At 42.2% G+C, this 23,134-nt stretch overlaps 1 protein-coding gene across 3 annotated transcripts in view; it reads right to left on the bottom strand.

Moving 5' to 3' along the window:
• Positions 1-23,134, bottom strand: part of CCDC125 (coiled-coil domain containing 125) — a 55,396-nt gene that overhangs the window by 12,618 nt on the left and 19,644 nt on the right. For 2 of the 3 annotated variants that reach the window (XM_088443779.1, XM_088443778.1), the window contains exons 5-11: positions 20,710-20,787; positions 18,915-19,000; positions 17,095-17,177; positions 13,346-13,461; positions 9,311-9,421; positions 1,320-1,497; positions 614-744 (exon numbers count right to left, since the gene is read on the bottom strand). In XM_088443779.1, coding sequence (XP_088299905.1) covers positions 614-744; positions 1,320-1,497; positions 9,311-9,421; positions 13,346-13,461; positions 17,095-17,177; positions 18,915-19,000; positions 20,710-20,787 — 783 coding nt within the window. The remainder of the gene's footprint in view (positions 1-613; positions 745-1,319; positions 1,498-9,310; positions 9,422-13,345; positions 13,462-17,094; positions 17,178-18,914; positions 19,001-20,709; positions 20,788-23,134) is intronic. The other variant, XM_088443780.1, reaches the window with a different exon arrangement.

Below are 23,134 nucleotides of genomic sequence, written 5' to 3'. Positions count from 1 at the left end.
AGTTCTAGGGCTATAGTTACGAGGTTATAGTGCAGTGGCTTTTCAGCAGGCTGGAGCTGAAAATTTAAAGCAGCACGGACTTTCAGTGAAAAGCATGCCGGGCATTAGACTGAATGTGAGTGCCGCTTTAAATTTTCAGCTACAACCCGGCGAGAAGCGGCGACTTGCTTCGTAAATATAGCCCCTGGACCCCTCTTTTTTAATACTTAATTAATACTACTACTAACTAATAATACTAATACTACTTAGTTAATACTAGGGCTATAAAAAGTCTACTTCACACTAACAGATACCAAGGGGTATATAATTACTAAAGTGCGGGTTTATAGAAGTGGAGATGTTTCCCACAGCAACCACTCAAGATTCTAAAAGGTGCTAAATAAATGATAAGTAGAATCTAATTGGTTGCTATGGGCAACACCTCTACTTCTATAAACCCTGCACTTTAGTAAATATAACTCCAAGTTTGCAAATTAGGGAAGTTAATATGAGGAAATGTGAAATAAGACTTCATGACATTTAGTTCTTAAATGCAAGTTATTAGAAATGTACCTTATTATGCCTTACATTTACACATAAAAATGTGATGAAACAATATGTCATCTTCACTTACCATATCAATTAATACTCGGAGAATCTCTTGCGGATCATCAACCGCATCTAAGTTCGTGCTGTCAGCTGATAGCAGCATGCCCTTTAATTTCTGACCCAGAGTTTTGTTTTTATCCCTTAAGGAAAGTTGTCCTAAAGGGAAAACATATGTTAATTTAGATATCAAGCAACTTCCTTAAACCATTAAAAGAATACATTAATAGCTCTATAGGAGAGAAAGTGAGGGCAGATGTCAATGGTATTTTTCATCAGAGAAGAGCTTCTGGAGAGTGCTTAAACAAGACATCAGACACTGTGCACTTGACAGCACTGTTATAAGATGAGATTAAAGAGGGAAAGCTGATCACAAGAGAAAAAAGAGAGACAATAATTCACAACACTATGGAATTAGATGATCAAAACCTCACTTTCGGAAAAGCAGGCTACAGGTTATGGTGATCTATGCAGCGGGAGTAACACTAGTGCCACCACCAATTTCTCCATAAGGCTTTCAACAAAGCCTCTACAATGAGCGGCGGTGACACCCATATTTAGTTGTGTTTTATGGAATACTTAAAATGAGTCCTATAATATATATATATAGTAAGAGAAAAAACCCCAATGGTGGATGAGATCAGACACAATCGAGTATATAATTCAGAAATAATTAGTACTTTTTGAGAATTGTGCATTTTCTAAGAAGGGCAGTTATTGTAGTCAGAAGTTACCATCCTCTTTAAGACGTTTCCAGCTGTCTATCTGTTTGCTCCCCTTCTTGCAGAGCTTCTCTATGTTGTTTAGCGGTAATGTCTGATCATTTCTGCGCTTCAACTGCTGCTCAAAAGCAATGCGAAATGCATCTGCCACCACATAGGCTTCTTCCTTACTCTTCTTCTCCACTTCAAGCTGCAAAATAAGATTAATAAACAAACAGAGCAGACAGCAAAATCATACACTAATTAATTAGTTTTTTCAAATTTGGCTAGTTACTTCATTAACATTTGACTGGATCAAAAAAAAAAATAACAGCAAAAATTCTCTGTTTTTATTTATTTATAATTTATTGTCACAAAACCGATTATATTATCCAAGCTTGTAATATGTCCCCGCAACACTGCAGTATGTTTTTTGGACTCTGTGAGGAAAACAGAGTCCCCGGAGGAAACCCAAGCAAACATGGAAAGAACATATAAACTTCACACATATAGGGCCACCGTTGGAATTTATTCTATGAACACTGTGCTGCCCATTGTATTATCATATGATGACGGAACATAGGCCCTCATTCAGACCCACTCGCAAGCGGGCGTACGTACAAAAATATTTAAATTCAATGGCTCGCTCGTATTTTCGTTCGCATCTAAAATTCCTCCCTAAACTCCGGCGACCCCTCCTCTAACTAACGAGCGTGCGAAATAGCGAGCGTACATCCCCGAAATGGCTTGAAGGGAACGCACGCACAAGTATAAACCGGAAGTGGCCTTGTCAGATGTCGATTACCTGCTCCTTTATTCTGCCTACCTCCATCAATCGTATCATGCCAATCAATGTATCAATTAGCTTAATTGTTTTTTTTTTTTCAACACAATGCAAGAAACTTTACTCTTGTCCGTGTTTGTGTTTACCCGCAGAATACGTACGGATGGAACATTCGCTTTTATTGTTCAAAAAACATGTGAACCACAATTAAACAATTGTTCTATTGCTGTGGATCCCCGCATATTTTCCGGGGTTCATTTCTTTATTTAAATTTGCAAACGCATGTCACTGCATCAAGCCTATCATAACTCTCCAGAGATTTGTGGCCCTGTTGAACACATGACTCATACACTAACCAATAAAATTGCTCCTGTTAATTTCCAAAATACATTAGCCAATCAGAAATTTTGGCCACACTTTATCAAAAATGTTTTGTATGAAAAACTCCATTGCCATCATGAGAGCCTCCGCATTCACCAGGCGCGAGCTGCTGGTGCTTACGGAGGTGATGGATAGGCGGATCACCAGCCAGCCTCCACCCATCACCAACCGGCAGAAGCGCTCCGCGTATGCGGAGGCACGGTCCCGCCTGCGGTCGATGGGTTCACGCCGCAACATCGGGCAGCTTGAGCGCAGGTGGTCAGACCTGCAACGGCGAACGCCCCGCTTGCTGGCATGCTTTCGCATGCAGATCGTTGAAAGTAAGTGTTATGTATTGTGGTTTTCATGTTTGTGTTTGTGGGGCAAACTGCGTGTGCATGTTTTCCTGTCTGTCCTATTAATTATTTGTCCTCATATCTGCGTGTGCATGTTTTCCTGTCTGTCCTATTAATTATTTGTCCTCATATCTGCGTGTGCATGTTTTCCTGTCTGTCCTATTAATTATTTGTCCTCATATCTGCGTGTGCATGTTTTCCTGTCTGTCCTATTAATTATTTGTCCTCATATCTGCGTGTGCATGTTTTCCTGTCTGTCCTATTAATTATTTGTCCTCATATCAGCGTGTGCTTGTTTTCCCTCTATTTCTGATTTTTTCATTCTATTCCTTTTTGCATGTTTTTTGTTGCTGTTTTTTTTTTTTTTAATTTGGGCCCCGGATTTGCCCAGAAACTAACCTCAATTTGTTTGACATATTTTAGGAGGACAGCCAAGACTACGCCGTCACCGTCCGGCCAGACGGCGTTCCCGGCCACTATCCCCAACCCCCAGCCAACACTCCACCCCAAATATTTCCCCTATACCCCACTCCTCCCCAGACCCTCTCCCGGAACTGTCGGGCCTCCTTCCCCTCCGTCCCACTTCCCCCTCTCCTCCACCCACCCCTCTTCCAATTACCCCCTCCCCGGAGTCCATCATTACCCCTCCCCGTTCTTTGGGGAATGAAGGCTCCTCCGAGGAGGAACATGGAGGGACTTCCGGAGCTCCCGTTTTGGCTCCCGGTATGTTTTTATTTCTCATTTTTTTTAACCACAAACTGTTTGTATGTAATCATGTGTCGTGCCTTTATTCGTGCTTGTTTGGTTTACTTTTGGTGATTTAGCAGTTTGCCTTTACCTCTTCCTGCTGATTTCAACATACACATATCACACCTGTGTGAATTTGTACATAGGCCTTGTATTTTTGCCAGCACCCCCTTTTTGTTTTGGTTTTTTTTTTTCGGTTTAGGAGTGATTTCGTTGTGTTTTTGTTTTTTTAATGTGGATTCCCTATTGTTTTATTAATCCACACACTTTTCTCACCCACAGAGGAACAGAGGCGTCGTCAAGAGGTGGAGGATTGTGTTGGCCAGATGCGCCAACATGTAATTGGCCTTCTTGTGGCCCTTGACCGGCTGTCTGGCATCCTTCGCCAGTAGTTTTTTTTGTTTTTTTTTGTTTTGTAAATAAATTTTGTAGTTCTAATATACGTTCTGGCTCATTCTTTTTTTCTAAAACACAAATAGTTTCCCCTGACATAAGTAGACTGTTCCTGCACGGATTTCCATTTTTTAAAAGTTAGATTGTTACTGTTATGTGTTTCTTGTGGCTGTTTAACATACAAATACAAAATACAATGTCATTTCCCTTTTTGGGTGTAGTGTCAATTAGATATTTCGCCATTTTACAGGTTCCTAGTTGGTGTGCAAGCTGCTTAGGCCAATCTTCAAAATCCAAAGGTTTGGACAGGCTTCCTTTTGGTGTGGGTTGGGAACCTGCAAACATATTTCAGTTTACATCAACTGGTGTCAGTACTGGATTACCCCTTAGTCAATTGTAAGGTGTGTTAACCTGGTTCCACTTGCTGTTAACGTCCAAAAAAAGGAAGACCATTTCACTCTCCAAACATTTATTCACAACATAAATGAGAAATCAAAGTGGTCAGTCCCAAAAAAAAAAAAACAGTGATAATCTCAAATACAACACATATAAATAAAATATTTAATTAAAAAAAACAATCAAGAACTGGTTGACGAAGGACCATGCCAACATGATTCCACAAACATGGCGTTGCGATATGGGTTCTAGAATATATGGACAAAATCACCAGATCCAGGTTTGGTAAGGGTAGCAGGAAGTAGTGAGCGTTGGAGTGGCAAAGATTATGTGAACAAACAGAAGATGGTGAAAAAATAAAAATAAATTAGATGTTCGCAAACAAACACAAACACATTAGGTATAAACACTGTAGTTTGGGTCAAACTTACCTAAAAAATCTGGCCACCACATCATCGCGTATGGCCCCCCCACATACTGACCTCCGACCAACCTCGGGGGGGCCATCCTCAGGTAAGGCATCCTCTGGCTGCATTGGGACACCACTCCTTATGGCGATGTTGTGAAATATCCCACACAGGACCACAATTTTCGACACCATATCCGGCAAATACATGAGCTCGCCACCAGAGCGGTGGAGGCATCTGAATCGGCCTTTTAAAAGGCCGATACAGCGCTCCACCACTTGCCTGGTGGCTGTAAGTGCGGAATTATACTCACTTTGTGGGCCTGGTGTGGGAGCCAAATAAGGAGTGAGCAGCCAGGACATGCAAGGGTATCCACTGTCTCCTGTGAAAAATAAGAGACAACATCAGGAACACTGTGTATCAAGCTTAACATTGTTATGTACTAAAGGTCTCCACTTACCCAGAAGCCACGCATCACCAGCTTGTAGGTTGGTTAATTTCTGCCATATCCCTGATTGCCGGATGACGAAGGAGTCATGTGCACTTCCTGGTAACTTAGCATTCAGGGACAGGATCTGGAGGGAGGCATCACATACCACCATTACATTCAGGGAGTGATAGTGTTTCCTGTTTCGAAATATTGCCTCCAGCCGTGCTGGAGGCTGAAGTGGTATGTGAGTACCATCCACAACCCCTATGATGTGTGGGAAGCCAGCTATTTGGTAAAAATTGGCCTTGGCCACACTAAGGGCACCCATATCCAAAGGCATTTGAATAAAATGATGGAGGTGCTTGAAAAGTGCCTCCATCACTGCCCTCAGGATCCGGGAAAAGGAGGATTGGGAGATGCCTGCCACTATTCCCACCGTTGTTTGAAACGATCCTGAGGCACAGAAATGTAACACCGCCATAAATTGCGTCAGTGGTGGTATTGCTGTTGGACTGTCAATTTGCCGCTCAAGATCACTTTCTATTAATGAGAGAGTGTCTATGATGATTTTGGGAGGTAGACGGTAGCGTCTTAAAACCTCATCATCGGGCATTCCAAAAAGGGTGACACGTGTTCGAAATATCTGGGGCCTTGCATGCCTACGATGCCTACGCCTGGGATGAGATTGAGGTTGGTCGGCTTCCGGGAGCATGGCCAGAACAATCCGCCCCAGATCAACCTGAAATTCCAAAATTTAAAAGTAAGGCTTTTGACCCACCCCCAAACTATATTAAAACAACTTAGCTTGATGATACCATCCATTGCTGCTTACATGCCGGGGTATTGTCATGATACGTCCAAACTGAAAATAAACAACAAAATTACTTGACACATTTCACTCTGTGCATTTTTGTGGATACATTTTGTGCTAGACCAAAGTTCAAATATGCCAAACACCCATTTAGCAAAACCGCAAAGCGACATTTAACACAGTACATCAAAACGGGTCGAAATGTTGGCTCAAAAAGCGAAAGCTAAACCATCAAAAAGTTAGAATGATTATTAAGCTGTTTAAAATGCGCTAATTAGTTCGCTAATACAAGTCACAAGAGTAACTACTAAAAATGTGCTAATTAGTTCGCTAATACAAGTCACAAGAGTAACTACTAAAAATGCGCTAATTAGTTCGCTAATACAAGTCACAAGAGTAACTACTAAAAATGCGCTAATTAGTTCGCTAATACAAGTCACAAGAGTAACTACTAAAAATGCGCTAATTAGTTCGCTAATACAAGATAAAAAATGGACTTACCAAGAGCAAATATCTAAGATGCAAAATCAAAAGGTCTTTGGGGTCGAAAATAAACAAAATCTAAAATAGAATAAATTAGGTATCCAAAAATTACAAAATATACGAAACACAATGAAACAACAATTGAACAAAAGTTAGACTTCACAAAACTTACCAAATCAACAAACGAGGTCCCAAAAATATAAACCAACAAAGATAACGGAAAAAAAAACGCAAATCTAACCAACAAACGATTCTCCAACCTCCAACTCCTTTCTACACAATCAATAAACTCCAGCCAAGATAACCTCCAACAATCCAAAAACGCCACCTCGACTTGAGACACACCAAGCCATAAATAGTGTTTAGTTTCCCGCACAAATTAAGGAGGGATCATAGGGCCGCACAATCAATGATGCGGCCGTAAAATAAGGACGCATGTATAAATACGTCACGAAAACACATTCAAATTCTGGTGTATTTCTTGTTTGGACCGCAGACATGGCGACAGACCAGGGAAAAAATGCCCAAGAGTCAGGCGGTAAGTCTTTCATGCATTTTCTATCAACGATTAATTTGAAACATAAGATGAGGCAAGTTGTGATTTTGTGAATTCTGTAAATTTACACAAATAGGTGAGGAGGATGACATGGAAGAGGCTGCTGGGCCCAGTATTCCGGCCAAAGCGGCCAAAAAAAAAAGGCAGCCACATTTCACAAGAAAGGAGATGGAGGTTTTGATCCAGAAGTGTGTGGACATCCTGCCACAGGCAGACAGGAATATGAGTCTAAGCCAGAAGTGGAGAATGTGGGAAGAGGTAGCCGTTGCTGTCAATACGGTGGGTGATTATGTCCGTCTAGCCCGGGATGTCAAACGGCGGTAAGTAAACCCTTGCCCCCCCTAAAAACAAACCCCATTTTAAACCAAAGGATAATGGCTTCCATTTTTCCCCACAGATGGGGCGACTTCAAATATCGCCTAAAGCAAAAACTCGCGGACAGGGCTAGGCATGCAAGGGGGACAGGTGGGGGTCCCACCCCTGTGTCATTGGAGTTGACGGATTTAGAAGAGCTGGCACAGAGGTGTGTGCAGCCTGTGGAGGTGTTTGGCGTGTCCAACATGGATACGGACATGCCAGACTTTGCGGCTCCTCATGTTGGCCCAGGTAAGTTTTGTGATGTCACCAACTCTGAAATGCTATTGTGCCAATATGTAGATTCTAATGTGAGTCTTTTCTCATTTTTCCAATAGAGACACAGGCGGATGAGTCTGCTCCAGAGGGAAGCCTTGGCCGCAGAATTTCTGCTGGCTCTGCAGGGGAGGAACCAGTACATCCGGCTGAGGACCCTGCAGAAGCCAGTCCAGGGCGTGCCCCCTCGCAGGCAGTGGGCCTCCTCACAGAACTCAATTTCAAATCGGATTTCCATACGGAGATTCTGCAGAGGATGGACGCCAGTCTGCTACGGGTGGCTGAGGCCCTGGAGCAAAATGCTGCGGCCAACGTGACCATTGGTCAGGCCCTGGCGGAAAATACCAGGGCCAACATCCGCATCGCCGATGCCCTGGAGCAGCTCGTTCGCCAGCACATGGTGGAGCCGACCTCCCTTCCTGCCGGAACATCTGGATCCTCCACCTCTGGCACAACATCAGCCAATCCTCCAAATGTGCCTAGCCCTGTGCCTAGTCCAGAGGCCACAACATCTGCCTCTGGACAGGCCAGCCCGATGGCATCCCGGACCCGGTCTGGCGCCCACCCTCCCCCATCCAAACGGGCGAAAAAACGGTGACAGCAATGGCGACTTTTCCCACACTCCTTCTGTGCTTGGCTCATATTCCTTTCTGGTCAAAACTTCCCTCTCCTTTCTTGTGAAATGTTTTTAAGTTATTTTTGTACGTTTATGTTATCAGTTATTGATTTTTTTTTTTTGATAAAAAGTATCTTTGGCAGAAAAACAAAAAAAAAATATTATGCCAATTGGTTTGTGTTTAAACAATAAATTTATGAATAAAATCTGACATTGTATTGTGACATTATTGGACAAATGGGTTACATTTAATCCTGGCCCTAAAGGCAAAAAAGGACACCAAAAACCATTTCATTTGTATAAAAAAAAGGCCTCTTGAAGGAACGTTTAAAAAAACACATAACGATGCAAATTGCACATTAAAAAAAAAAAGGGGAGCTAATTAAAACATGATGACATTATTGTCACAATAGGCCATAAACAACAAATTGAGGCCAAAAAAAACCCCAAAAAATGTACGCCAATTGATTGTGTAATCCTGACATTAGCAGGTATGATTTCCACCTGCGTACGGTTTTGTGCTATCTCAATAAACTGCTTTCCAAACACATACCAAGCCGGTTTTCAATACAACACTAATTGCTTTTGTGACCACCCGCGATTAATCGCTGCAACATCGTGGAGTCCCGGGACGGAGGAGAAGGCCATCGCCAATGTGGTCGAGTAATCCAGACCCTAAACTGTGCGAGCATTTTGAAGGGAAAGAGGATGTTCCAGTGACGTATGTGACGGTCCGAACACATTTGACGTTCGCATCTGCTAATGTATGTACGCCCCAAAAACGCCTCGCCACGCCTGCGTTTTTCCATCTCCACCCCCGTCAACACCCAAAAACGCCCTGTTCTGTCAATCACATTTGACATGTCACTTCCTGTACGCTATTTTAGGAACGACAGATAAAAAGCTCGCAAACTGCCGTACGCACATGCGCAGTGTAACACCAACGCATGCGTGGTTAGTCAACATCGGAACGCAACGAGCGTACTGCTGTTTGCGAGTGGGTCTGAATGAGGGCCATAATACAGTAAAACTGTAACACAATCGCAATAAATTACCTCTTGCCGCAACTGCAGCAGCTGTTTGCGAGTAGAAGCTGACATCTTTGCACAGGAACAGGGTTCGCCTCCAGTACTAGTATTACATGTACAGGCACCAAGCACCGCCAGCTAATAAATACATTTTCACCATGTTATTACATTCTTACTGTGGAACATTTTGTTCAAGGCACTTGGTCAACTACAATTCACACAAGTGTTTATACAGTACAGTATATTCTCCAGCTTGGCCGTCTGCCGCAGCTGTATTTTACATTATACTCAATATGTACAGTGTTTACCCCTTTTACAAATAGCTAGGACACAGGAAAACATCTATAGCATCAAATATGAATATGTATGGAACACTGTGTAATAAATACATTTTAAAAAATGTATTATTTTCTTCTTTTTTTTTTTATTAAAAAAGATAATTGCACCAAAAATGTTAATAATTATTTGAATGCTCTGAAGCCCCTTTGATTATACAGGAATCTCCTATTAAAACTCTATTACAATCCGTTAGTACTAGTCACTTGGTATCTGTGATTTATACTAGTTTATTGAACAAGCATCATAAGTCTGATTTAACATCTATAAAACAACAATGGGAAAAGGACGTTGGGGTATTGGCGGAGGATGACTGGAGTGTAGCTCTTGCTAGTCCACGCCTCGCCACTATGTCGGTAAGATATCAGCAGATACAGTACATACTTGCCAACAATCTGGCTGCTCCTTCCGGGAGGGAGCAGCCAGATCGGCAGAACAGGGGGCGTGGCCAGCAAAAGGGGGTGGGTCCAAAGGAGCTGAGGTCTGTTTGCGGGCGTGACAGGGGGTGGGGCCACGCGATCGCATCATTTTAGCCCCGCCCCCGCTACACAATGCAGAAAAAAAGGCATTGCGAAGCAGGGGGCGGGGCCAAAATGACGCGAATCGCGGCAGCGGCCCCCCGCTGCGGGGGTTAATCAGGTAATGGGGAGGGGGATCGGCCTCTGGCGGGAGGCTTGCCTGCCTTTCCGGGGGGCAGGAGCTGCACCCGTTTATCGGGAGGCTCCCGCCCGAACCGGGAGGGTAGGCAACCCTGATACAGTATTTCATATTACATAGAGTATATATAACACCCGTCCGATTACTTTTTGGCATCTGCTATGGTCATGTCCTGTAGTAAATTCCTTTTGGCAAAGTGTACTCACGATTATTTTTTCTATGGGCATACCTCAGGATATCCTTACCCCTGCGGCATGTACTTTGGCTGTAATAAATGCAGACGCAATTGACAAACCTGCTATATGTTTTACTACCGTAATAACCTGTGTGAGCTTGCCAAAGTATGTATAGCAAGGAATTGGATGGCAAATGCTGGGCCACATCTGGACACCTGGAAATCTCTAGTTGGAGCGGTTGCAGCACATGACAAATATGTCTATACTGCTAGAGATATAGCTCAGAAGTATTATAATGTATGGGACAGATGGCTAGATTCCCCATATAACTGCAACACTGAGCAATTCCTTAGAATAAGCTTACAGTACTACTTGAGGGATGCTGTAATTGCGGTCACTAATATGATTATATATACCAGGTTAACATTTTTATTTGTTCTATATACAGAGGAAAGATTGTAATGTACACAGATATTTAAATAGTAAGAAGTGAAACCACACATGTATGTATTTTTTTTTTTGCTATGCTTATTGTTTTTATGTCATCAATGTAATGTTTACAATGTATTAATGTTTATTAATGCACATTTTTTGTAAATCCAAAACAAAAGTTAATAAAAAAACTATTGGATTTAAAAAAAAAATAATGATTTGAGTGGAGTTAGACAAGATGAATAATACAATAAAACAAACTAACCACCTTCGTTCTGAGGGGCCTGACAAATACTTTAACGGTCCAATTTGTTCACGGCAAGGAGCATAGAAAACACCCACCCTGACTGGGAGAAATGATCTCCTGCTCAGACCTTTACAACTATGATGAAATCGCTGGAGGGGAGAGGAAAGTACATTTGTCTTAATTAATTTGACTACCTCAACTCAAAATAATGTTTTTTTTTGTAGTTTCAATGGTTCTTTAACACTAAGGTAAATGGTGAATAATAATTAATGCAATCATTTGTTATTTCTAATCTCCACTCTGTGCCCATCGGAACACCCAAAATGATTCCCAATATACCGATGACATTCCAATATAGAGACCACATTATGATGCTAGGTGGACAATGTCTTTCCCATGTCGCCTGCAGCCCCAGTGTTTTAGGCACCGTCTGCTCTATTTATTTGCATTCATTGGGGTCAATGGCATACACTTCATTGACAACCTCAGCCTGACCACAAGCATCACTGCTTGTTAAATGCAATTATATGTGACCTGCATCATCACAAAGTGTTTTCATGGGCAGCCAGCCCTAGACACAGTATTGTAAAAAAAAATAGAAACTATTTTATTTGTGCATTGTATTTTCAGTTGTGGTAGGATTTAGACAGACTGCGATTTCCAGCCACAGGTACCAGCTACCATGCACCAGAGGCCTATCAGGACTGGTATTATAGGAGGGATGGATACAAACAGAGAAAGGCTTGCCTTGGTCCTGAAAAGTTTTAATCATAAAGTTATCATGTAGGTGTCAATTTTGGGGTACAAAGATTAGCATCCACTCACACATGAACAAAGGCCTTAGCATTCACTTGTGTAGACTGAAATACACATACTAGCAGGAATCATGGCTTATTATTCTCCTCTACACATCAGTGCACAATAGGGAGGAGATTTATCAAGCCTTGGAGCAGGGGCATATTTATTCAGGGTTCAGGGTGTGCAGTGCACGCAGGCCCCTGGGTCCTGTAGAAGAATACTTGAAGTCAGTACACAGATGATGCACTGAATACACACTCTGGTGATCCAGACGCAGGTGAATAGCACTGAAGGAAAAACACTAAAGTCAGCACATGGATAGTGCTGAGTGAACACAGGAGTTCAGCATGCAGACAAGTGCTGAAGTTAATCAATGGAGATCAGCACACTAATTAGTGCTGATGTATATCACTGGAGTTTGGAACAAAGGATTAAGCTGCATACACACACAACGATTTTTTGAACGATTATCATTAAACAATATCGTTTAAAGATAATCGTTTGAAAAAATCGTTCACTTTCTGAGTCAAACGATGAACGATCATCGTTCATCTGCATTCACGTTTGTAGTTCAGTCAGACTTGTCAACTCAACGATTTTCATTAAATTAATATGCAAAAATCTTTGTAGTTCAAAAAAATCGTTCATTACACTTTAAAAAATTTGACAGAAAATCGTTCATAAAATCGTTGGTAACAAAATCGTTGTGTGTGTATGCAGCTTAACACTGATGAAAACTACTGGAGGTTGTCACTGGAAATAGTACAGCGTGGTGCAGAAATAGCACACTAGAGATTCATACACTGGAGAAGCACTGAAGAGTATATCAGAATGGAGCCTGGAGCGATGGCATAGCCACGGTCACTAGGAGTAGTGAAGCGAAGTTGAACAGACAACTTCCTGTTACCTGGAGTCCTGCTTTATACCCTGAGGTAGCTGTCCATTGGAGGTGAGAGTCAGCTGAGAGCTGGCAAGGCTACCATTGGATGAGGGACTAGTCAGGTGATACAGACCAACATGGCTGCGCCCATGACTGCAGTAAGGGAACACTCCACAATGGAGCATCGCATAGACGTCATAGCGGACCCCGGGGAGAATACTCACCCGCCGCTGAACCTGGGGTCTGACCATCTAGAAGATCAGGGGAAACAGGCGCAATGGTGAGTAGAGGCCGATCCCAGGCCGTATCCTGACACAACCCAATTCAGGTGCTGACAGGGGGACGTGGACTGACACTGGGTTAATTAAACTAACTACATCCAAAGGGGCCAAACATAACCAACCTGATGAGATTGCAGCAAGCATAATCTACACTTAGAACTGTAAACACCCTCATAGTACTTAGAGTTAGAGGACTGTGGACACCTGCCCATTATGTGAAATATCAGGGTTAAAATAGTAACATACTGTACTTACTTCAAGTGCAGTTACTTCTGACAGACAGTTTTCATGAAGAGACACATTGTCCTGGAACATTTTCTGCTGCTTGACATCGAGCATTGCAAGCAGCTCCTGGCACTGCTGATTCACCACTAGGGAGAACAGGACAAAGGATGTATAACTACAGCACACAGCAGCATAAACTAATCCAAACGAATAGATTCAGGATTTGGGAAGTAAATTACTATGCTCTTTTAAGAAGTATGAAATAAAACCTAATATCAGGACTAAAAACGATCTAAGATAGCACATTATGGGCCTGATGTTATCAAAAAATGCAGAAACATTTAATTTCTTTCAGTCAGACATTGTGTATTTTTCATCACCTGTCTGTTTATTTTATCGTCATATGTATCAAATCTTTTCGTATAAAAAAGTTATGCTATAAACCCGCTGAATCATGATAATTTTCGATGATGGAAAAATAACTGTGTATTTGTGTTGTTTGAGTTACGATAAAGAATTACAACTGCGCATGCTCTGTTACAGTTTTGGACATGCGTGGTGCATGCTAGTTGGTGTTCTGATGAGTGCGTGGGTGAGGAGCGGACTGACTGTATGCACAGTAATTTTTGAATTGTTTTAACCATATTTGTGCACCCATTTAGCAAATGGTCATTTTATAACAAATAATGAACACTTTTTTAATTGTTTTAACCATATTTGTGCACCCATTTAGCAAATGGTCATTTTAATGATAAAAAATAATGAACACTTTTTTTAATTGCCAAAGAAATATAAATATTGATACGTTTCGTAAAACAAATTCACGATAAAACAATAATACATAATGTGTCTCATTCAAATTCAATTAGACTTTCTTACCACAATACTTATTTATAGCAAAATATATAAAAAAATGCTTTATCTGAAATAAAATGTGTTGATACATAACCCCAATAGCTGTTATAAGAAACTTTTTCTATTCATACCAGAAACAGATTCTCTGTGCTGCAGCACAGTCATTATCACTCTTAGGGCCATATTCAATTAGAGGCGAAAAGTCAAATGCTGGACTTTTCACCATCATCTGAGGTTTTGTTGGGGAAAAAGTATCGGGCACGTGCCGCCGTATCCCCGTATTCAATTTGGAATCGGAGAAAACGGGACCCAGCGGAAAGGTAAGACGCGAAAAGTCCTGTCACTTTTGGGGAAATCAGCCTGTCACCCCCCAAAAGATGCACTAACATGAGGGATCACTATGGGCACCCCTGAAAAGCCCTGATATGGTATTTGGGGTTTTTAAACGGTTTCTACATGTGCTTCAATGCGTCTTCAACAAAGTGGTGAAGAATAGCATTTTTTTTTCCGAAAAATAACTAGTCCCATCAAATTTGGGGTACATGAAAATGGATGAAAGCATATATTTAAGTCCCTAAAGTGAATTTTTAAAAATCCACTTGCCGCAACCAACCGCATTCTAAAAAGCACCTCCCGCATACTTTTTTTCGCCACCAAATCTGTGGTGAAAAGTTATCCCCGGTTTTTGTCAAAGACTTTTCGCACCTGCGAAAAGTCTTTGAAATTGAATATGGGGAAAAGTCGAAAATTACGTAATCGGTGATACATTATCACTGATAACAGCTTTTCGCAGCCTAACTGAATATGGCCCTTAGGGGTCTATGTACTAAGCCTTGTAGAGAGATAAAGTGGACGGAGATAAATTACCAACCTATCAGCTCCTAACTGTCACTTTACAGGCAGTGTTTGAAAAATGACAGTTATGAGCTGATTAGTTGGTACATTATCTCTCTCCACGTTATCTCTCTCCAAGGCTAAGTACATCTACCCCATAATGGCTTTTTGATTATGAAATGTGTATAGAGTGTAATTGGTTGCTCATATATAGGTGACTAACCTCTATGTACATACAATGTACACAGCCCCATCAGATCTCCCGGTGACACTTAATATTTAACTGAACATTCACCTGATCTACACAACAGTGTCCAAAAACATGCAGAACACACTTCACACTACACATACGGCCTAATTCAGGGGCATAACTAAAAGTAATCAGGCCCCACAGCAAGATTCTCAAAGGGCCCCCCCACCCCTAAATTTTCAATTACCCCCTTCCCAGTCCCGGGCTCGCCTACCACATTAATTCACTTTGAGTGCTGCAGCTTCTGCTGCAGACTGTTGCTTAATAATATCTGCATAGAGTTCCAAAGCAGCAGTACACTCTTCCTGTGTCCTCCTGTCACCTCTGGTGCTACATCTGGCTCCGCCTACTGTGACATTACAGTCAGTCCATCACAGCAGGGCTGGCAGCCGGCATGGACTCTGCACCGTGATTGGGTGGGGGTAGGGGTGCAGAGGAGGCCAGGGCCGAGCAAGCTGGGGACACCACTTGGCACTTCCCCGTCTGCAAGCCGCAGAGTTCCTTGGTGTAAGTAGGAAGGTGGGTAGCAGGGGCCAGTGTGGTTGGGTGCAGGGGGGAAGGTGAACCCCACGAAGCCGGTGCGGGCTCTGTAGCAATTGCACCCACGGTAGCTACGCCCTTGGCCTAATTCAGAGACATGCGCAAACCTGATGGTTTGAGTACATTGCCTGATGTTTTTTGAACTGCATATGTGCAGGATCTGTCCCCTAGGGAAGGGGAACGTTTTACAAAATACGAACATGTCAGCCCTATTTTGTAGGCATGCTGAGGCCAGGGTCTGTGTCTTCAGATGCAGCTTCACTGGCCATTCAGAGTAATCTGAGGGTTCATGCAGATGATCCGATGCTGCATCTTCGGACTCAGCTGCGGAACACTAGAGCCGGCAGTGGGGGTCTTTCTACTACAGACGCCTCCTGCTGCTTTTGCATATTTTAGCACAGCCGCCGAATACAAAGACGCAGCAGCTGTGCAATACCAACATCCTTCTCTGAACCAGGCTTATAGACACTAAAGCTGGTTACACACAGGGCCTGATTCGGAGATGGACACAATGGCGATATTTGCACAGCTGAGCGATTATCGGTGGTCTGCACATGCATGAGTCACACTGCGCAGGCGTAAAGTTACCGCCATCGCTCGCAGTGAAGATTTATTCGCAAAGTGACTGACAGTGTATAGGAGGTAGGTTTAAGAAAACATGTTACATGTGTTAAGTGCACCCATTGTGCCTGATTCTGAGTCAGATTTAAGTCCAAATACGGACGGACCTTATGGATATCTGCAAACTGTGCATGCACCAGAGAAAGCAGTTGCAGACTGCGCATTTGGCGCGTCATACATACGCACACAGGCGGAGATTCAAAGAGCAGACGCGCTGATCCGCCCATTGATGGATCACTCTGTCACTGCAATTAATCTTTCTAGGCGGTAACCGTGCGATTGCACAGAACAGATCCATTTGGAGTTTCGTGGTCGTATAGGCCAACTTCCGTGCTTGCTTGGCGCCTGTTTCTGACTGATATTTGCACCCAGCATGGAGTGTGTGTAAGTCCCGATGCTAATGATGATGGCTTCAGCCAGAAAAGCAGTGGGTGTAGTGACTGGGACACACGTAGCAGCACGGGCTGCTAACATAAACAGGCTGATATTTTCATTAGCAGATCCTAGTACATATAGTACATACATACATACTGTACATACATACCTAGTACATACAGGCTGCCATGACAGGAAAGAAAAGCGGTCATAGATAGACCCAACTCAGAATCAGGCCCATTGTCTGCTCACAAAGAAGGCAATCATTTTGATCTTGCCTTCTGCACAGTTATCATGCTCTTACTTGTGTTTTCAGACCTGAGAGCCTTCACTTCGTGTGTCCGTAACTCTAGACTTTCCTTCAATGCTACATTTTCACACTGTGCTCTGGGAAAACAGATAAAAATGAAGTCTCCATTGTATGAAAGTACATTACCACACTGGAATCACTGAGCATCCATATCTTGGGAATTAATGATCAGTTTGTGCCCTATCTACCCCTCTTCTCAGTTTATCTGCATATACAACACTTTAGGGCCACCAAAACCCTCATACATTCACTGGTCATATCCAGATTGGACTACTGTAACCTCCTCCAATCTGGCCTCCCCAAATCCCATCTCTCTCCTCTCCAGTCTGTACTCAATGCTGCTGCTCAGCTCATCTTCCTCTCCAAACGCTCTACATCTGCCTCCCCTCTCCTACAAGCTCTCCACTGGCTCCCCTTCCCTTTCAGAACCCAATTCAAGGTTCTCACACTCACTTACAAAGCCCTCACCCATTCATCTCCCATTTACATCTCTGATCTCATCTCCCTTCACTCTTCTGTCCGCCCTCTTCGTTCACATAACGCCTTTCATGCCAATTTATTACTTCCTTCCACTTCCGCCTCCAAGATTTTGCCCGTGCTGCTCCCCACCTTTGGAACTCCCTCCCTCTCCCCATCAGACTCTGCACCTCTCTACAATCATTCAAATGAGCTCTTCAGACCTACTACTTCATTAAAGCCTTCCAGCTCTCATCCTAACTTGCTGCTACATCTTCCTTCCTCCCCGCCTACCCCATCTGTTTCACTCCTGTTTGTCTGCCCCTCCTTTAAAGAATGTAAGCTCTTTCGAAACCAGGGCCCTCTACCCTCTTGTGCTTCTCCCTACTGTAATTTAATTTTTCTCTTACTCCCCACTAGGGCAACTAACACTTGGCTGCTTATGTGGGTGTAAAGGTCGCTAATATAACAATGTTTATTATACATGTCCGTGTCCTGCATTGTATTGTATTGTAAGTCACTGGTTCCTTTTTTTTATGTACTTTGTAAGGCGCAGCGGAATACTTGTGGCGCCATATAAATAATAATAATAATAATAATAATAATAATAATTTAGGGTCATGATCGAACATAAAATATTGTGGGGCTGGAGGGACACAAGTGGTCTCGGGATGGAGAGGCAGACGGGAGCTGGAGAGACAAAGGAATAAGGCTAGAGAGACACAAAAGGTGGATGAGGCTGAAGAGAACTGGGGAAAGTGGCTGGAGATTAACCACAACTGGCAGGATTAGAAGGTAAAGTCTGAGGGACAGTTATCTTCATTCTAAAGAAACCGTATTACTGATACAGCTGGTACCAAATTAGAAAATACAGTTTAATATAATAAAATTGTTTGATCAGGGAAGTTCGCATTTTGCCCTGCACCAAAACTTCTGTTACTGTGTATTATCTGGTATAACCTCTGCTATATTACGATGACGAAGCAAAAAGCCATGTTCAAAACTGAGATGCAGTCATCATGTATACAATCACAATGTAGACAAATATGTTGTGCCTAAACCTAACCCCCCTAGTGCCAAACCCGAATCCTCCTCCTAGTGCCTAACCCTAATCCTAACCCTCCCCCTAAAACCAGTACTTGCCGTCGGGATGCCGACACCGGGATTCTAAGATCCAGTATGCCGACTGCCGAGATTATAACTACATTCCCATGGTAAACATAAGCCTATGCATGCCATTCAAGCAGTAAAAGTACAATAGACTGAAATGAAGTTTTGTTTGCTTTCAGGATTATGTTTAGGGCGTATGAGTTTGTAACTACTTTTCAGGTTTCTCATGTCATTAATGGGTAACGTACCTTTCATACTTCTCCCGCCAGGACTCCTCCAGGTTTTTAAGCCTCACCTGATCAAACTCAATTTCCCATTGTAGAACATTTATCTCCTGTGAACGCACACACAAAGCAGAAACCATTAATAAAGATCAGGCATGAAGGCACCATACTTAAATATTGTCTTTATACTCCAACAATTCACACGGACTCGCTGTTTGTTTTCTCTGTTCATTAACCATAGATCAAACTCTAGCCCTGACCAGGGTAAACTGCAAACAGTTCGTTATGAAAGGTCCTGCCATGGTATTTGTATGCATGATAAAACGTGTGTCATACATGTTAAATTTATTAATCTAGATCTAATGAGAACATTCCTGGAACATCAGGAGCAGCGATTGTGTTTACCAGGCGCCTGGAAGGTCATTGTTATGGCCAGAAGCAGAGCAAAAAGTTACACAATTGATTTATTCATCACAATACAACTTCTAAAGTGATACATTGATCTCTTTAAAGAGTGTACAATGGGCCTGATCAGAGATGTACGCTATTGCTCCCGCAGGTGAGATTTGCGTGCGAAAATATGCTAATGCAGCAGCGGCAGGAACTTGTCCTGAGACGTCCACCTAAGCCATTGCGGCTGTCAACAACTATATACACATATCGGACGCAGATCAGGCAAACATCAACTCAATGCGCATTGCGTACAACTCTGAATCAGACCCAATATGGCTGAAACCTGAATATAAACAATGAATAAACCAATGTGTCCTCCTGTTGGCTGAGAAACCACTGTGCATACAAATGTAACAAACCATTTAATTTTCATGACAAATCATAGTTTTCATTTGTAATCCTCACTGTAGTCATCTTATATTATATTATATTGTATGTCAGCTGTCTGGCTTTCTTGCTAGTGGACCATTTCTTATATTTGTATAGTGTATTTCCAAAGCTTGTGCTTGTCCCTATTTAAACGTACTAGAACACAGAATTGTTACCAGTAGCAGTAGTTTGCATGGACAATCTCCTGATACGAATAAATTGAATATACAAGAAATGTAATGTACAGGATATTAGAATAGGAACCAGGGGCATTTTAATACATGAGGGGGACCTTGTACAGATTTTCGTGGGTCTCGTTCCCACTGAAAATATGGCACCAGCAAATGCACAGAAGATGGCAAAGTCTCAGGCACTGTGCTAGAGTCTGTGATATCTTCTGCACATGTATCACCTTTCCAGCAAGAAATCATCAGAATAATGGCCTAAGTGGCAATGGGTGCAAGGAGTGCGGTGTGGGCCCCACGTACACTGCCCACCCTGCACCCATTATAGATACACCACTGATAGGCATGAATGGATCTGAGGACCTGATTCAGGTTGGAATGCAAGGCTGTGTTCGCACGCAGCCAGCCGATGTTTGCATTCTGCGCATAGGACGCAGTACGCGTGCGTGATCCAGGTGCTGTGATCGGAAATGCGATCGCAGGCAGTATGCAGACCCAATACTCAGTGAAAGGGGGCGTCTTTATGAAGTGCTGGGCGTCTTCATAATATGGTGCGGTGGCAGTGCGTATGCATTCATTAGCATATTTTCTCAGCGTCAGGTGCGTGCAATTGCAGACTTGCGATCCATTCTGAATCAGGCCCTGAGTTTAGATTACAGTATCATGTTAAATTAAACTGCGTAATTCAATGTTGATTTTAAATGTATTATTGTCAGTTTCTGTAATGTAGCACCATGTACAGATTACAACCTACATTCATATCCAAATACTTACTTGTTACATCACTTCACAATATAAAGTGCTGCACTGACCTTTTCTAGGGCTCTCCGCTGGTCCACAGCTTTCTGCAGCATCACCTTGGTGTGACTTGTTGCCTTATTAAACACAGCCTGAGGAAGATACAGTAACACAGATACATAAACTGCATACACATATATTTATTATTGTGCTTTGTGATAGCCAGGGCCGTATATTACCAATCAAATGATACTTGTTGACTAAACAAAATATACAATATTCCTATAACTCATTAACAATGTACAATAGTAATAGAAAGGCAATGTAAAGCATATTAAAATCCACCATGCTGATGACCATTACAAACAATGAAATGAACAACCATAACATCAACATACCATACCATCAACACAAAAGGGACTTAATAATAAATGTGACCCCTTCTGCAGTATCCTACTGTGTCAACTGTAGCTTCATATGATACTAAAACAATGATTCAATTATAAGAAAGTCTCTTCTGAATGAAACAAAGGCACTTCCATATCTTAGAGTTGCTTTCATATTTGCGATCATATTTTACAAAGATTTGTCCATTGGGGGCGCTGTTCCGCTGAAGCCTAATGGTGCATACACACAGTCAGATTTTCTGTCAGATCTGAATAACGATTTTAAAAATCGTTCATATCTGAAAGAAAATCTGATATGTGAGCCTGCAACGATGAATGATGTGCGTTCCCACTTGTCAGATAACGATATCTGACATCTGATGCGTTTGCAGTCAGGTTTGGACGATTCCATTCATTTTAATACAGTCTACTTCGGTCAATCCTTCATCTGACATATCTGACCATGTGTATGCACCATAATCAGGCTGATAGTAACGCAAGCAGGATGGTAGCCTCTGCTCATGCTTTTAGTGAAGCAGATTTTCTATGTAAAATGATTATCACCATATACTGTACAGACGTGGACAAATTTGTTGGTGCTCTAACACAAAAAAAGAGTAACCCATATTTTTCTCTGAAATAACTTGAAAGTCACAAAAGTAATAGACTTCCATCATTGTTTAACCCATATTTAGTAGAAATCAGACTTTGAAATATTCTGTTGCATAAAAAAATCAAATGCAAACAATAAACAAATAAAAAGGCATGGACAAAGATGATGGGACCTTTAACCTAATATTTTGTTGCACAACCTTTAGAGGAAATCAAGGCAAACAAGCGATTTATATAGCTCTTAATGATACTTCTTCACCTGTCAGCAGGTAGTTTGTCCCACTCTTCCTGAGCAAACTGCTGCAGCTGTCTCAGGCTTGACGGGTGCCTTCTCCAGACTGCATTGTTCCAGCTCTTTCCACAGAAGGCCACTTCGGAACAGTCCAATGTTTTGCTCTTATCCATTCTTGGGTGCTAATAGCTGTGTGTTTTAGGTCTGGAGAACCCATGACCTGCAACTGAGACAGAACTTTCTGACATGCCCTGATAGTCTAAAGCAGCTCCAAAACATAACTGAGCCTCCTCCATGTTTCACAGTAGGTATGGTGTTTTCTTTGAAAGCTTCACTTTCTCATCCGTGAACATAGAACTGATGTGACTTGCCAAAAAGCTCATCTGTACAAAGGGTCCCAGGACCATTGTGGCTTGCCAATATACATTTTAGCAAATTCCAGTTTGCCTTTTTTCCAAAAGTGGAGTCCTCAATCGGTGCGATCATACATTGATATACCTTGACCTTGGAGTTCAGCTTTTATCTCTTTGGAAGATTTCTATTACTCTTTTACTATTGATCCGAAGTCGATTTTCCTCTTTCGGCCACGTCCAAGGAGGTTAGCTACAGTCCCAGAAACTTTGAACTTCTTAATAATATTTGCAATTGGAACAGGAACATCAAGCCACTTGGAGATGGTAGGATAGCCTTTACCTTTAACATGCTTTACCTTTAACATGCTTGTCTATAATTTTCCTTCTGATCTCCTCAGACAACTCTCTCCTTTGCTTTTTCAGGTCCATGTTCACTGTGGTGCACACTATAATACCAAACAGCAAGATGACTACAATTCTCCATCTAAATAGGCAGAATGACTGATTAGAAGATCGAAGACATACAGTCAGGTGCATAAATATTGGGACATTGACAGAATTTTCATATTTTGGCCTCTATTCACCACCACAATGGGTTTGAAAGGAAATGAACAAGATGTGCTTTAACTGCAGACTTTCAGATTTAATTTGAGGGTAATTACATCCAAGTCAGGTGAACGGTGTAGGAATTACAACGGTTTTTATATGTGCCTCCCACTTTTTAAGGGGCCAAAAGTAATGGGACTATCAACTCAATAGCCAATTCATGGACAGGTGTGGGCTATTCCCTCGTTATTTCATTATCAAATAAGCAGGTTAAAGGTCTGGAGTTGATTCTAGTTGTGACATTTGCATTTGGAATCAGTTGCTGTCAACTCTCAATATGAGATCCAAAGAGCTGTCACTATCAGTGAAG

The sequence above is a fragment of the Taudactylus pleione genome, unplaced genomic scaffold (genome assembly GCF_031769625.1).
Source record: "Taudactylus pleione unplaced genomic scaffold, aTauple2 ptg000333l, whole genome shotgun sequence".
In the NCBI taxonomy this organism is placed as follows: Eukaryota; Metazoa; Chordata; class Amphibia; order Anura; family Myobatrachidae; genus Taudactylus; species Taudactylus pleione.
Note: the sequence above shows the minus strand (reverse complement) of the source record. Positions and strands in the feature narration are given on the sequence as shown.